Source organism: Schistocerca nitens, chromosome 1 (assembly GCF_023898315.1).
Source record: "Schistocerca nitens isolate TAMUIC-IGC-003100 chromosome 1, iqSchNite1.1, whole genome shotgun sequence".
Classification (NCBI taxonomy): domain Eukaryota; kingdom Metazoa; phylum Arthropoda; class Insecta; order Orthoptera; family Acrididae; genus Schistocerca; species Schistocerca nitens.
In genome coordinates, this window is record NC_064614.1 from 708565779 (window position 1) to 708581272 (window position 15494).

Sequence of the window (15494 nt, forward strand, 5' to 3'; positions counted from 1 at the left end):
TTGTCATAAGGAAAACTTCCTAGTTCCTTACGCAAGTACTAACCGGTACACTGGTCCCCAGAACACTGACAGTTTCTCTCTTAGAGCTCTCATTTCTTTACATCTCCTACACACAAAACATAAAACATGTCTGTCGTTGCTGAACCCTTTTACGAGTAACAGAATGGATTAATTCCTTGATCATCCTGAAATTGCATGTTAAGATTTACCCTGAATACCTAAATACATCTTGCGATGTCATTCTTACTTCCTGCTTAGCCAGGGTACATACACAGCATTGTTAGAAATGAGTGCAATACTCTCCCACTAAGCCTGAGTGTATGTTACTGCCTGTCTCATACTCTACAAAAACGCCAGATATACATTAATCTTACATCTACCAAAAGTCCTAAATATTATCCCTCCAAGTACCCAGTATGTCTTTGGAAGTTTCAGTTGACATTCTTAGTCTGCAAATTTTGAAGTTTGTAAATAAACCTTAACTTTGAATTACTCAGGTATGAACAACTTCTTATCCTGAATAGCATATACCCCTTTTCCTCCTGTGAACTTTTATTGGTGAGCACAGCGGCCTGAGGATGATGTGTACTTTTGATAACGAATGGTCCCTCATATAGAGGACAGAACTTATTTGCTAGTGTATCACTTTTTAAACTTCGCTTTTGACTTCTTAGCAACACTAGGGCTCCTGTATTGAATAGTACTGATGTTCCTATTTCCTAATTTTTTTCTTTTATCTCATTCAATACAGGTTGTACTTCCTTCATAGAATATAATGTTAATGTATTCAGTTCATCATAAGAATAAAGAGCTTAGACCAGCATGTCATTCTTAACCTGCCCTGTAGGCAGTGTACCGACCAGACACAAATGTCTATAGGCCTATGACCACAAAACCACAATACTTCACTCTGTTAATTAAATTTTGTTTGCATCCACTGTGTACTAGTGTTGTCAATTATAGCTTTTGTTGCTGTGTGTGGGTTGAACTACTACCAGCGGCAGCTCACTGTGTTGTGTCAGCCATAGCTCTCATAGCTGCCATCACTGTGTGTGGGTTCAATTGTTACTGGCAGTAGCTTGCTATGTTGTGTCAGCTGTAGTTTTCATAGCTGCAGGTGGTGATGGGGTCTCTCTGCACTTGCTCTGATGCTGGAACATCGGCTGCTGCACCCCACTGCCACCCAATAGCCCAATGAACAACTCAAACAGAAGATGCACAAAACCAAGCCAAGACAAATGTGTTCAGTAATAAATAATAATAATAACAACATTGCTTTATGAAACAACATCTTATGTAGAATTAATCACTACAAGATCATTGCCTTAGCCTGGTGACTTCAGTCATTCTTACTCAACATCTAGGGAGAAGAAATTTTAGCATGATAACGTATGCACATATTTTAAAATTTCTGCAGTTTCAAAATTTCTGCACCCTTTCAGTAGAGTAATCAAGCATGCAATGGAAAGCTCATAATACCTGCTTTTTCACCTGGCTGTCGCACTGTGGAATCCAGCAATGGTTCCACTGTGTCATTTGATTGACCTGAACCAATCATTGACAGGGAATGATTATGTTCAGCTACTTGGAGACCATTTGTGGCCATTCATGGACTTCATGTTCCTAAACAACAATGGAATTTTTATGGATGACAGTACATCATGTCATCAGGCCACACCTGTTCGTGAGTGATTTGAAGAACATTCTGGTTAGTGTGAGCAAATAATTTGGCCACCCAGATCACATGACATGAATGCCATCAAGCATTTATGGGACATAATCGAGAGGTCAGTTTGTGCACAAAATCCTGCACTTCAACACTCTCACAATTATAGATGGCTATAGAGGCAGCATGGCTCAGTACTTCTGAGGGGGACTTCTGATCACTTGTTGAGTCCATGCAATGTTGAGTTGCTGCACTACACCAGGCAGAAGGAGGCCCAGCACAATATTGGGAGGTATCCCATGACATTTGTCATCTCAGTGTATGTACAATTGTTGATTTATGAACAAACAGCAAGATGAGTTTCTTTTGGGGTCGCATCCATTGGATTGATGAGAACCTCAACAGCCAACTCAAAATACTAGCATGTCGGAGATTGTATGGAGTTCGTACCAATGATAGTGTACCCAGGATGTCAGATGAAAGTCGCAGAAAATTCAGTTTAGACCTGAAAAGAGCTGTTGCATCTGTAACTAGTAATGAAAGCAATTTCATGAAAACATGCATGCAGTATGGGTATCAGTAATTCAGAGGAAGAGGGAGAGGAAGTTGATGATGATATTTACGTCTGAGGTGAAGGCATTCTTCTAGAATTGTCAGAGAATTTTCTATTCTGTAGCAACACAGGCATCACAAAACATAATATCCAATCAACGTCACTCTTTTGCTGCACTGCACATACAATAGACAAGTGCACTAAAAGTGATACTAATTGTGTACTTCATAAGCCCAGGATAGGTGCTGCCAATGATGTTGTGCTGTTAGCAAATGCACTTGTGTTGGTCATCTTCTGCCGTGGCTCATTGACACCAAATTTTGCCACACTGCGACCTAAGGGCTATGTTTGTCATAGGTCCCACATTGATTTCAGTAGTTTCGTGTAGTGTTACTTGTCTGTCAGCACCACTGCTCTGCCAGTGCTTTGTCTGTGGTGAGAGGAATGCCTGAAATTTGGTATTCTCAGCACATTCTTGATGCTGTGGAGCTCAGAATATTGGATTCCCTAATGATTTCTGAAAATGGAAGTCCCAAGCATGTAGCTCCAACTACCGTACTGTGCTGAGAGTCTGTTAATTCCCAGCAGCCATAATTGTGCCAGAAACCTTTTCACATGTGTCTCATGAGTACAAATGACAGCTATGCCAATGCACTGCCCTTTTATACCCTGCGTATGAGATGATACTGTCATCTATATATGTGCATATCACTATCCCACGACTTTTGTTACCTCAGTGTATATATTCAGTGTTTTACTGTGATAATATCATTCCTGAGACTTGTTCATGATGAAAAAAATTTTTCTTGTAAGTTTCTTGTGGCTAATTATGTTTGCACCATCATTTGAAATGATTGAACTGTTTTGCATTTCAATAAGAAATGTATATTCAGCAGTCATTCAGTGGGATCATAGAATGGATGAAAAACTTAAGATCACTGGCAAATGAATCTTGTTAAGCATCATTAGACAATTCGTTATTATTTGTGTTGTGTTCACCAAATCAGTTCGGCACCCAAAATAAAAGATGTGTGCAAAGGACACCTTATCACTGAAAGTAGTTGCTGTATTCAGGTGATGTGCTTACCCACTGCAGCTTGTCTCACCACAGGGCAAATTAGACTACAGCAAAAATAATGTTTACAACACAATGAGTGACAGTTAACAATCATTTATTAAAAGCTTAATACCAACACTTAACTTCAGTGTGATGATGATTAGAAGGTGTGACACTGATATTAAAGTTCTGAACACTGGTCTAAACCTAAATCCAGTGAACAATGACTGCCTAATCTAATAGCATTTCCAATATGCATGTGCTATTCATGATAGTCTCTAAATTTCTGGCTCTGTTATTACACGTACACATCGACACTTGGCAGATACTTTGACACTGTGCGATGGCTGCTCGATAACTGCTGCTGAACACTGACAGCAACTGGTAACTACTGTTGAGTGATGGTGACTGGTAACGGCTGGTGACCAATGGCAACTCGCTGATTGGATATGTGTGTCCACTCTTATCTGTTGTTGGTGGATGAACATTCGTTTGCAAGTTGTTTCTCTGACATCAGGCAGAAGCAAGATGAGATCCATGTCTTGAGCATCCTTTGTGGCGTCAGAGCATAACTACAGTAGATGACTTGGACTATCTGTATGACTTATGTTGGAATTGTAATATGGTCCCTGTTAGGTGCACCTTCTGCGATGACTGACTGTAACTATATGGCAGCTCACTGGAGCCTGGCCTCATGTATGACATCCACTGTGTACATAGCTGTGTACTGTATCTGAAGGTGGACACAGCAGTACCTGTGAGACTTTTAAGTTTTCTTTATTCTTGTATCACTTGCTTAGAGTAAGAGTAATATTCTGCACCAGCTTGTTTCCCATTTATGATTTTAAGTGGTTAAAGAAGTTTTGATGTTGAATTAGCGTGTCGATAAATCAAACAATCTTAGGTGAGTACTTTGTATCTTCATATTGAGAGGGTTTTCTCCTGCCCATTCATACATACTTGTATTATGAAACATCACTTTACCCTCCCTTGTGGTATGGGTTGTGAGTGGAAAGGTTGAGCTATTTAATGCTCGAGCTTATGTGCTGAGACTGTATACTTTTTCACTATTGGTAGTGTCTGATTCAGAAGTTCTTAAACTATTGCACATGTTCATATTATCATTAAAAATTACAACAATTAAGAATGGTGAGGTGTTTCCAAAAGCTGCATAGCTTTTGAAGGTGCTTTATTTGCAACTACCAGTTTTGCATCAGTATAGGCTCGTCTTCAGATTTATCTGTCAAAAATACAAATCACTGTGTGAAATTTTTTATGTAGTAGAATTACAGAACCACAGTGTTGACTTTCAAAAAGAAACTATGATAAGTAATCTCAGTCATTTTATTTTCATAATATAACTGGGCAATTGCAGAGTTCCAGCTTTTGGGAAATTATCCACGTTTTAAAGTCTGAGAGGTGGCAAAGTCATCTGCGATGGTTGTGCCACCTTCCTCCCCACCAAAAAGTGGGAAATGATGATGACACCATTGCAAAACACAGGGTAAGGAGCCATTCTAGCCTGAGAAAGTGGCATCAGAGGTGTCCAGCAGCTGTTTTGAATACCATATAAACACCTGAATGAGGGCGAAATTGCAATAGTGGAAATAAAAAGTTTAACAGTCACTGGCATAAACATGATGTCTTTCAAAAAATTTAAATGACTACGAATCCCAGTTATGAAAAGTTAATTAACGATGTATTAGTTCTGCAATTGTAGGAAACTGAGTCACACCCCACAGGCAAAATTCGTAGAACTGTTACATGGTTGATAAAAATGTCCTCTATCAAACAGACTGTTCAAAAAAGTGTGTTTGACTCAGTCTCGCTACCACCAAGAGATTATGGGTCGCCAAAGGTGCACAAAGAACATCTTCCTTTAAGAACTAAAGTGAGTGATATTGGTTTGCCCACATATTCAGTTGAAAAGTTCTTGACAACATTATTACTACTGTATGTGGGCTGATTGGATTCATTTATCAAGAAATTGGCTCACTTTATCAGTAAATTAAATGGCATAGTGGTCCAGCCGGAGGAGATATTAGTTAGTTTTGATGTGGCACCGCTGTTTACTATGATGAAGTGTTGCAACAGCTGAATCTAATTTTTCCCTCTTGGTATTGCAGAACTCTTTGAATATTGCCTCAGAGCTACATACTTCAAATGGAACGATGAGTTCTGTGAACAGACAGATGGTGTGGCCATGGAGAGTCCTGTAAGCCCTGCTACAGCAAATTTCTTCATGGAAAAACTTGAGGAGCACACACTGGAAACTGCCAACAAGAAATTGAATAAGGTTCCAATACATGGATGATACATTTGTTTTGTGGAGGAATGGCAGAGAAAAACTAAGTTGTTTTCACAAACATCTCAATGCAATTAATCCAAAAATTAAGTTTACCATGGAGGAGGAGGCGGATGAAAGATTAAATTTTTCTTGATGTTCTCGTTTTCAAGAAAGATGATGTTAACTTAGACCACAAGGTTTACCAAAATCCCACACATGCTGACTGTTAGCTGAACCGGGATTTGAACCACCATCCACAACATAAGTGAAACACCATAAAAATGTTGCCGGATAGAGCAAGGAACATCTGCAAAACAGAGCTGCTGATGCACAATTGAAACATCTCACCAACACATTGCTCAAGAATGGTTATTTGTCGGGGAATTTACAGGATTCTGTGTAGTTGTAGGAAGCTGTATGTGGGTACAACAAAAGAATGGTGAAGAAATGGCTAGAGGAGCACAAGGGAAGTTGCAGAAGAGGGAGACTAACAGATCAGCTCTTGCTGAACATGCTCTGTGGCCAATAGACCATCACATTCATTTTGATAAGACTCAAGTACTGGCAGCCACAAGCAGGTAACATGAAAAGCTATACGGAGAGGCCATAGAGATCATAAACACCACAGGAATTTCAGTAGGAAGGAGGAAGGCTTGAAACTGAATGACAGTAGGATTATAGTGCTGAAGATGATGTGTACCAGTCTTTCACCACGGGGTGATAGCAACAGCGGAAGACGGTAGTTGACAATGGCCTACCGTGCTCACGTATTTGAAACATGTGATATCAAGCCACTCTGTGGAAGCATGTGTAAACTGAATTTTGCTGGAGTCAGTAGTGAGCAAGGATGTGAATGGGAATGAAACATTTGGTTTAAATGTGAAAATCATTCAGCCACGACACAATAGCCTGGAACATTTTATTAATTGTGTCAATCCTATTTTGTTAATACTTTATATGTATATATTATGTCTATATGTTTCTGGCTTGTCTGATACTATTGTACCAAATGATCTATGAATGAATAAATAAAACACACTATCACGTGCAAATTCTGACATCTATTTCCAGCACAAATTAATATGGCTGCAGAACACCTGCCCAACATTGGTCGCCAGTTCACACAAGAGCACACCCATCTCCTAATGCTGAACAACTTAATGATAATGGTAGTTTATGATTTGTATGTAGTTGAAGAAGACTGGTCATGGCTTGCTGAAACAACATTCAATTTTCTATCAGAGAATGCTTATAGTAGACTCTGAAGAACGCAGTCTTGCTATACCATTGGTGTGTACATCTGCACTTCATGTATGGGACAAATGCAGTAACTGAAAATAGAAAACACATTTCCTGTTCTGGAAGTGAGGAAAAAAGGTGTGAAAAATTAATGTGGAGAAAACCTCCACTTCTAGAAACTGAATGTTATCAAACTCTGTGACATGGAACACAGCAAGCTCACTATACTGTCACCTAGGTTCAATTCTAGGCCAGCATCCAAAGAAATATAGTTGTTTCAAGAGGTTTCCCACATTTATTTCTTTGGATGCTGGCCTGTACTACACTTTACCCTAACAATGTAAAAATGTAGCTTTAAAAACACACAAGTTATTAAATTTTAACTATGCTTTAAAAAACAGAATGGATGAAAGTAATGCAATACATCTGCCAATATGATCAGATGTAATGCTTTGTAAGCAAACAGTGTTAAAGTTCAATGATCATTTTTAAAGTTTATTTTCTATTTCTCCACTTTGAGGAATCAATGGGAATCTTGCTGGTTATTTACATTAATAATCAACAGGAGTTGCTCAAGTTTTCTTGTAGTGAAAACAACAATTTTAGATACTTCCACCTGTTGCATAAATCTCTGAGAACACCTGTGTAAGAGGTAGACTGCTTGCAGATGGCTAATACAGGTACAAGAACACTATGGGAAGGATATGGACAAAGTGCACGTGGAGGGCGGATGGGAGTGCAAGAGCACCTGGAAGTAAAAGTGTTGTGCTGGAGGGATATGTAGGTATGGGAGCACTAGGGAAATAAAATGATTGTGCCTGGAGGGCATAGATGAATGCAGAAGCACTTAGTATGTAAACTGGCTGTGCCTGGAGGGCATGGAAGAGTGCAGGACGACTAGGGATGTAAAAATATCCCTGGAGGGCATAGTTGGGTGCCCATGCACTAAGGATGTAAACTGATTGTACTCTGAGGGCATTGACTGGTGTGAGGACACTTGGGGTGTAAGGAAATGAGTACATGCATTAGGCATGGAAAGGATAGTCATAAAACAGTTTGTAGATTATGCACAGAAAAAAGAATCTGATATTGTGTGCATGGATTAGGCACGGGTGGACAGGGGTAGGGAATAGGCACGACTGCGGATTGATGTTTGCTGGTGGAAGCTACCGTGACATCGATACATGAGGAAAGAGTTGATCAAAGGTTCTAGTGCTGTGCGAGGAGGAGAAAGTTGCGGCAGTGATGAAAAATAGGTGGTGGATCAAGAAGGCACGTTGGGGATGGCAGCTGGGAGCCTCCAGTGTCTTGTTGACGTTGGCCTTGGCCAGCTTCTCCAAAATTATTTGCTACATCTGCTGCATGTCATGCAAGATGGATAGGACTTGTGAAGTCACTTATATGCCAAAGATGAACATACTCATTGCCAACTGCTAGGATGAAACATTGAGAGAGGGAGCTGGAACCAAAGGCGGTGCTGGAACCTATGAAAATCTCCGTGGCCCCATTGCCAATTCATGAGACAAATCATTGGGAGGTGGTGCAGAAGCCAATGGCGGTGCTGGAGATTCTGAAAAATGTTCTTCCATGTGACCAGTCGATGGGATGAAGCTTTGGATGGTGGTGCTGGAGCCAACAGTGACACTGCAGGCAATGCAAATGTGTATTGTAAATGGTGGGATGAAGCATAGTTTCATCATCAATAGTGGGACAAAAGGTTGAAGCCGACACCATTGTTGGAACGAGAATGTGGAAGCCATCGCCATTGTTGGGACAGAAATTTGACAGCTGTCACCAGTGGTGGGACGAAGATGTTGGACAAAAATGTGGACACTTTCACTAGTTGCGGGACAGAAGTGTTGGGCCCCGGAGCTAAAAGGAAATACTGTTATGTGAGATAGATCAGAAATCGTTCAGAAAAAAATACCATGTCATCAAATGTTCTGTGATAAAAGTTGGAGGTAGCACTGGAGCCAGAAGAGGCACAGGGGCCAGTAAAATTCTTGTCGACAACTGATGTGAGACGAAACTTGGAGGTGTGTCACTGGAACTGATGGAAAAATTTACTCAGCACCAAGTGCCAGGATGAAAATAGAAGCCATTGTCAGTTTTGGGACAAAAGAATAGAAAAATTAAATTAAACTCTTTAATTTTGAATAATAATCAGTATGAGCACTTCTCCACAAAAGGCAAAGGTTCCAGGTTTGAGTCCCAGTCAGGCACGTAGATTTAATCTGCCAGGAAGTTTCAGTTTAGTGCACATTCTGCTGCAGGGTGAAAATATCCATTCTGTAAACAATCTCCTATGCTGCATTTCTACACAATATACAGAAGTGCTAGTCCCACGAAGTATGCTGGAGAACTTGGGCGAAGTTTGGAAAGTAGGAGAAGTAATACTGGCTGAAGTGGGGCTGTGTGGGCAGATTGGTAGTCGTGATTGGGTAGTCCAGTCAGTAGAGCACTTGTCAACAAACGGCAAAGATCCCAGATTTGAAGCCTATTTTGGGACATAGTCTTAATCAGCCAGGAAGATTCACAGTTGGCATAGTCTTTCACTTCAACTGTCTCACTCTTGCCCTCTTGGTATTCCATCTCAGGATCTTATTGAAACATTCTTATTTTCCAGACAGTACAAACATATTCCAAGTAATAGGATTCGATTTGCACATTTTCTTAAAGATGATCATCACTCAGTTGTTCTTGTGTTTGTCATTCATTAGTTTGGGGGCAAGCTTGATGCACATTTTCCATATGTTCAGTTGTGGTTGGTCGCTTTTAGAATACTGAGAGTCTTTGCAATCATCCATATGCTCATTCAGCAATCAGTGTTCTAAGTATTGCGGACACAAGACACATTTTGTCACTCTTACTGAGTGCTGTCTGCCCATCCACCGTTCCTGGTCCTCCTTAAATGACTCCACCGACCTTTAGAGTTGACAATATGACGAAGCATTGTCCTCATAGTCTTACTGAATCATTTGGTAGATTTCATCAATACTTTAGTTGAGCACAACACTTGATTTTGTACCATTGTTGTAGTGTTGTCCAAATCACATGTTGTGATATGTGCACTATGAAGAAGTTCACAAAAACAACAATCCTAATGCTGCCTAAGTTTGGAACATACAGAGGTAACAGTGCTGAAAAGTTTAGCACCCACCTAAACTGGCTGCTTTTGAGCCCGCTGGGACAAATAGGAGTCTTACTAAGGTGCTGTGAGTGTTTCCTAAAGATGGATGGGTTGGTCGTCACAATATTGTGCATAAAATGGAAAAAAACAACACATTACTATAGGAGTGCTGTTATCCAGACACAATTTGTATTTTAGTAAGTCATAATACATTTCAAATTCATTGAGCATTGCTATCCTTTTAGTGTGCAATTTACAGTGTCTGTATTAAATAACAATTAAGTATACTCTCTGCTGTGCACTTTACACTGATATTCGTAATAGGGATGTAGATTGTTTGCATACGGTTCTTTGCTTTCTCACCATTTTCCATTACTGAAGAAAAAGCATATTTGAGAAATGTTTTTATTTTATTTCCTTTAGGTCTACAATAATGACAGAGATAAAATTGGTAATGGAAAATCATGGCATGAGCATCGATAGGCGACATCCAATGCTTGTCGCAGATCTCATGACTAGCAGAGGGGAAGTCCTTGGAATCACTCGATATGGGCTGGCCAAGATGAAGGAATCTATTCTGAACCTGGCTTCTGTAAGTATACATTAGCTGATTATAACATACTCTCAATTATTTTGTATTTTTTCTATCTTTCAGAAACAGGCACATAAAGTTCTCAGTATTGGCAATAATAAGAGACAGAACAGTGTCTTATTTAAAAGGCAAAGTAAAAAAAGACATTCAGTGACACCATATACCTGACTAAGTGCTTGCGTAAGTTTTAAAGCCAATGTAATGAGAATTGATGTCTAAAACTGGGTGCAGCTGATGAAGACTCATTATGTCCAAGTTCACAGACAATGTAGTGTAGTGACGTGGTGAGTTGTAGATGATAGAACTGATACTGTTGCTTTGTGTGAATTAGACAAGACAAAACAGTATTGTTATAGAACCAGCAATAAGCTCAGAGGACATTAAAATATGAGAGCTGATAATGTTAGATGAGTGCAGTAGACAAAGTTTCAAGATGACCTTTGTTACAAGCTGTGTAATAGAATGGTGTAGATTATCGGGAGGTACAACAGCTTTATGACTGCAGGCCATTCCTAATGGATGAGCCGTGCCAATGAGCATTAGTGTTCAGTGCTCCACTCTTGCATCACAGAAGAATCTTAAAGTAAAATTCATGTCACTGCACTACTGAAAAGCATAAAAATAATATTAGTCTTAGAAACTAATGTACTTCCTCACTTGAACATGATGTCTGGGACTTACTGTCGTAGATTCGTCAGCCAGGTCTTTGTCTACTGCTCACGTTACCGACCCTGACTTTGAAAATACTCTTTTAAAATGGTTGGAGAACAGTTTAGAAAGTGATGTCAGATCAGATAGTGTCAAGAAAATTGAAAGTGAACGTAATTGAGAATCAGAACATTGTGAAACTGAAGGCAAACTTTTTATGCCACTTGTGAATTCCTTGAGTGAAACAAGTGAATAAAGTGATGAAGACAGAAGTGTAGAGACTGAATCTTTAGCTAAAGGTCCTGCTAGAAATATATTTGGTCGAAACAAATATTGCTTGTTATCAAAGCCTCTTTTTCGAGTGATCCTGTGTTTGGCAGCATAACACCATTCATTTGCCAACACTGTGATGACCTGCTCAAGTAGATAATAATCCAGATCCTCTTGCCATTTGGAATGTGCTTTAACTGACAATATTTTTTGAGTATGATATTGAAATGGACTAATATAAAAATGAACAAAGAAAAGCCTGAAACTAATGTAAATGTCTTGTATTAATCTGATTTATGTGAACTAGAACCATTTTTCAATTTACTATTTTATTCATCTGTTTTCAAATCCAGCAGATAAGTTTACAAATCATTTTATGCCCAAGATCGTACTGGATGAGACATATTTGTGTGTGTTACACGCAAAAACTGGTTTGACATACTTTTAACATGCTTGAAATTTGATGATCATGCAACCTGTTTTGAAAGCAAGCAAAACAATCCTGTAGCTTGAATGTTAGAAATTTCTACAAAATTTATTAACAAATGTCAAATGTTTTACAGTATTGGAGACTGTGCGTGTATAGATGAAACTCTGGCACCATTTCGTGTTATGCAGATTCATAATATACATTCTGAACGAAACATGCAAGTATGGCTTAAAAGTCATGTGCCTTACTGATACTCGCACAGGTTATCTGTTAAATGGCTTTGTTTTCTCAGTAGAGAAGTAGTCCCAAGAAACAATTCTAGGCTAGCTAAACTGATTGAAAAGAGTAACGTCAATATTACTGCATACAGCTGGTTTAGCTTAACTAATTAAGCAATATGTCTCAGGTCAAGAGGACTAATGTATGTAGTAATAATGAAAAAAGTAAAAGACAAATTCTACAAGAATTCTTACTGTAAGGACAAGCAAGGAAGTTGGTTCTGCTATGTATGTAGTCATGCATGATCTAAGTTTAGTTCCATTTGTGCCAAAAAAGGGTAGTGATTCTAATTTTCTCTATGCACCATGATGAAAGTAGAGATGGTTATACAGGAAAACTATAAATAATGTCATACTATAATTTAAGTGTTGTTGATGCCCTAGATGAGAAGTGAGCCTAGTGTTCAACTGCACAACATATCTAACAATGGCCAGATGGCATTGTTTTTCTGCATGTTGGGCGTAAGTGGGATGAATGTAATTATCCTTCACAATTCCTACACAAGCAGTACTTAAGCCAGCTGTTTTATTTTTTGAAAAGGCATGCAAACTCATTAGTGACACCACAGACGGAAAAACAAGTGTATAACTCTCACATACCTGTAAACTTCGTGCTTCCATTCACCATATTTTGGGTGTAGCAAAACCAAGAGCCAAAGTCATTGTAGAACAATTGGCAAAATGCACACACACTTCACCTGTGACCCAAAAAGAAGAGGAAGACACCTTATATTTCCTATTGTTGCATGAAGCAAGTCTTCTTTGAATACTGAAGAAAATTTACAGCAAGGAAAAAGATAACTTCTGAGAAGGTGCGCGCCAGTAGTGTATATTTTGGTATGTGTGTGCTCAGCAGCTAGGTTGGCATCCATCCGTGACAAGTGGAATGTTTCTGTGCGTCTGGTTTTTTTGATATTTGAATTTGAAATGTGTGCTGCAATCAAAAATCATGCCCGTTGTGGGCTGCGGTCTGTGGTACAGTTTTTGTTGGCAAAAAACCTAAAACCTATAGAAATTTATCATGAACTGTGTGAAGTGTACGGTAACAATGTAATGAGTGAATGTTCCGTCCAGAAATGGTGCATTCAGTTTAAAAATGGCCGAACCAACATTCATGATGAAGAGAAGAGTGGACGTGTGAGCATTGTGACTGATGACCTTTTTACTAAAGTTGATGAAACGATTTGTGAAATCTATCACTGCTTAATAACAGAGCTTTCACTTTCTTTTCCACAAGGTTCATGGAATTTGTTGTTTGAAATTGTCAATCAAAAGCTAGGCTATCACAAGTCTCAGGTGACAGAATCTTACGACGAAGGTCTTTCTAAGCTTGTCCACTGCTATGATAAGTGCCTTAATGTTTTTGGTGACTATATGGAAAAGTAGTATGTCAGTCACTCTTTCTGATGTATATAATAAAATTTATTTCCTGTACTTAGTTTTCTTTTAATGCCGAAACGTTCCCTACTTTCTGAATATTCCTTGTAAATGGCTGGATTTAGTTACTGATGGGACACTGAATTCGCTGTTACAATTAGTTTTTCTCTGTCAGGTCGCGTTTCATAGACAGCAAAATCAGTACTGGTGAACAGTGACAAAATGAAAACAATAAGAAATTCATATTCAGACATTGAGAACCCAATACTATTTAATGTGTATATATGGACATGACACCAGTAGTAGGTCAAAATTAGTTCAGAAGATATTTTTAACTTTAATCTTCTATAGTAGTCATAAAATGTGTCAACAATGGTCTTCTTTTGTTTGCCATTTCACCACGCTCCCTAACAAGACCACATTAGTGGTTGCCCATCTACAAAGGGTTCCAGTAACTTTGATAATGGTGTTCAATCATACGGATGACATGGTGAATGTATTCACTCTCCTCATCACTTACGGCTCCCAAATTTCCCAGAAAGAAATTAAGGTGCAAATGTAAAAAGTAAATTCTAGCAACATGTTACACTGCATGTGCTTGTAGTGTTTAGTGTATCATTCAAAATTGAAACATAATTATCATCTTTCCTGTTTGCCCCAAAATCCCATCACCTTGCTTTGAAAGAAGACGAAGCAGCTAATTAATTATTTTTGAGTTTGGTATCTTTCATGAATTCTTTTTATTTGTATTCCAAGAAAGATAAATTATTTCGCTTTGCTTCACTCAGGTTAGGAAACTTTTCTTTAAATTGAATGATGCCCCAACCTCCTTTACCCACAGCTTTTACATAGTTCTTCATAAGGCCCTACTTGAGGTCAGGAGGAGGCAAAATGATTTTGTTGGACTCAACCAATGAGTGTTTCCACATTCTACTTTCCATAGGCCATTCCTTGACTGTATAGTGCTTCTAGGTGTCAAGTCTATCCCTTAGGCACAAGAAGCAACAGCATTTCGTGAACCCAATGTGTAAACCTGTGGTTTGGAAATTATGACAGGAACAGGCAACCCTTTATCTCGGGGCACAGGCAAATGCATTGAAGATACATTTGGACAGTTTATTTTATGTCTAGTTTTGTTTGAATGCCCTGCAATAATTGTGAAGCAGTCTGAAAAATGGTTTTAGTCTCATACTACACCACTGGAACAGTGAATGACATGGCTCAACATTTTCCTCCCAACTGTTCGGTTAAACTGAAGGGCAGCTTATGCAGGCAATATGAGGAGCAAAACTCATTATCTTGGGTTACCAACAGTATGATCAAAATACAGTTTATATGCCTTCTGAACTAAATCATTGATTGGCTTTCTCTGAAATTTCGGGGTAAATTTCCCGCACACAGAGCATTAGTTGTTGCGGTGGTTTCGACAACAAAGATGTTTGCCAGATACCATGTTTTACTAAGCGTAAGTCTTAAACACCAACACTGTGTAACCGGCGTGTTTATACCAACTTCAATGGGTCATGCGCATGACAGGTGTTTTCATATACGTATTCTGACACATACAGCGCTATCTATTGATCAATTTTCACACTATTTTTTTTCTTCTGTCATATGTTTTCCATCTTCTCTGATAATATTCCATTGTAATTTGACGTCATTCTGACGAGTAGTGTCATTTCTACAGTGGTTTGAAAGTTTAACTTTAATTATAATCACCCTGCACATTAATTTATCTAGTAAATATTCACCCATAATTTCTGAATGAAAAATAGTTTTATCATTATTTTGAGCAGCTCTTATGTTTTTCAGTAGAATGTTTGATGCATGCAGGTTGGAGGGGGAGAATCTGCATCACAAAGCCTGTTATTTAGGGGGAAAAAGGAAATTTACAAAAAATTGATCATCTAAATAATGTCGAATGCTCATTGATTGATGTGTAGTGACTGTTCACACATTTTCCTGTA

At 38.8% G+C, this 15494-nt stretch overlaps 1 protein-coding gene across 1 annotated transcript in view; it reads left to right on the forward strand.

The window, feature by feature from the left end:
• LOC126259818 (DNA-directed RNA polymerase III subunit RPC1) overlaps positions 1-15494 on the forward strand; it is a 249392-nt gene that overhangs the window by 219052 nt on the left and 14846 nt on the right. Inside the window, exon 24 of the mRNA XM_049956862.1 lies at positions 10356-10524. Coding sequence (XP_049812819.1) covers positions 10356-10524 — 169 coding nt within the window. The remainder of the gene's footprint in view (positions 1-10355; positions 10525-15494) is intronic.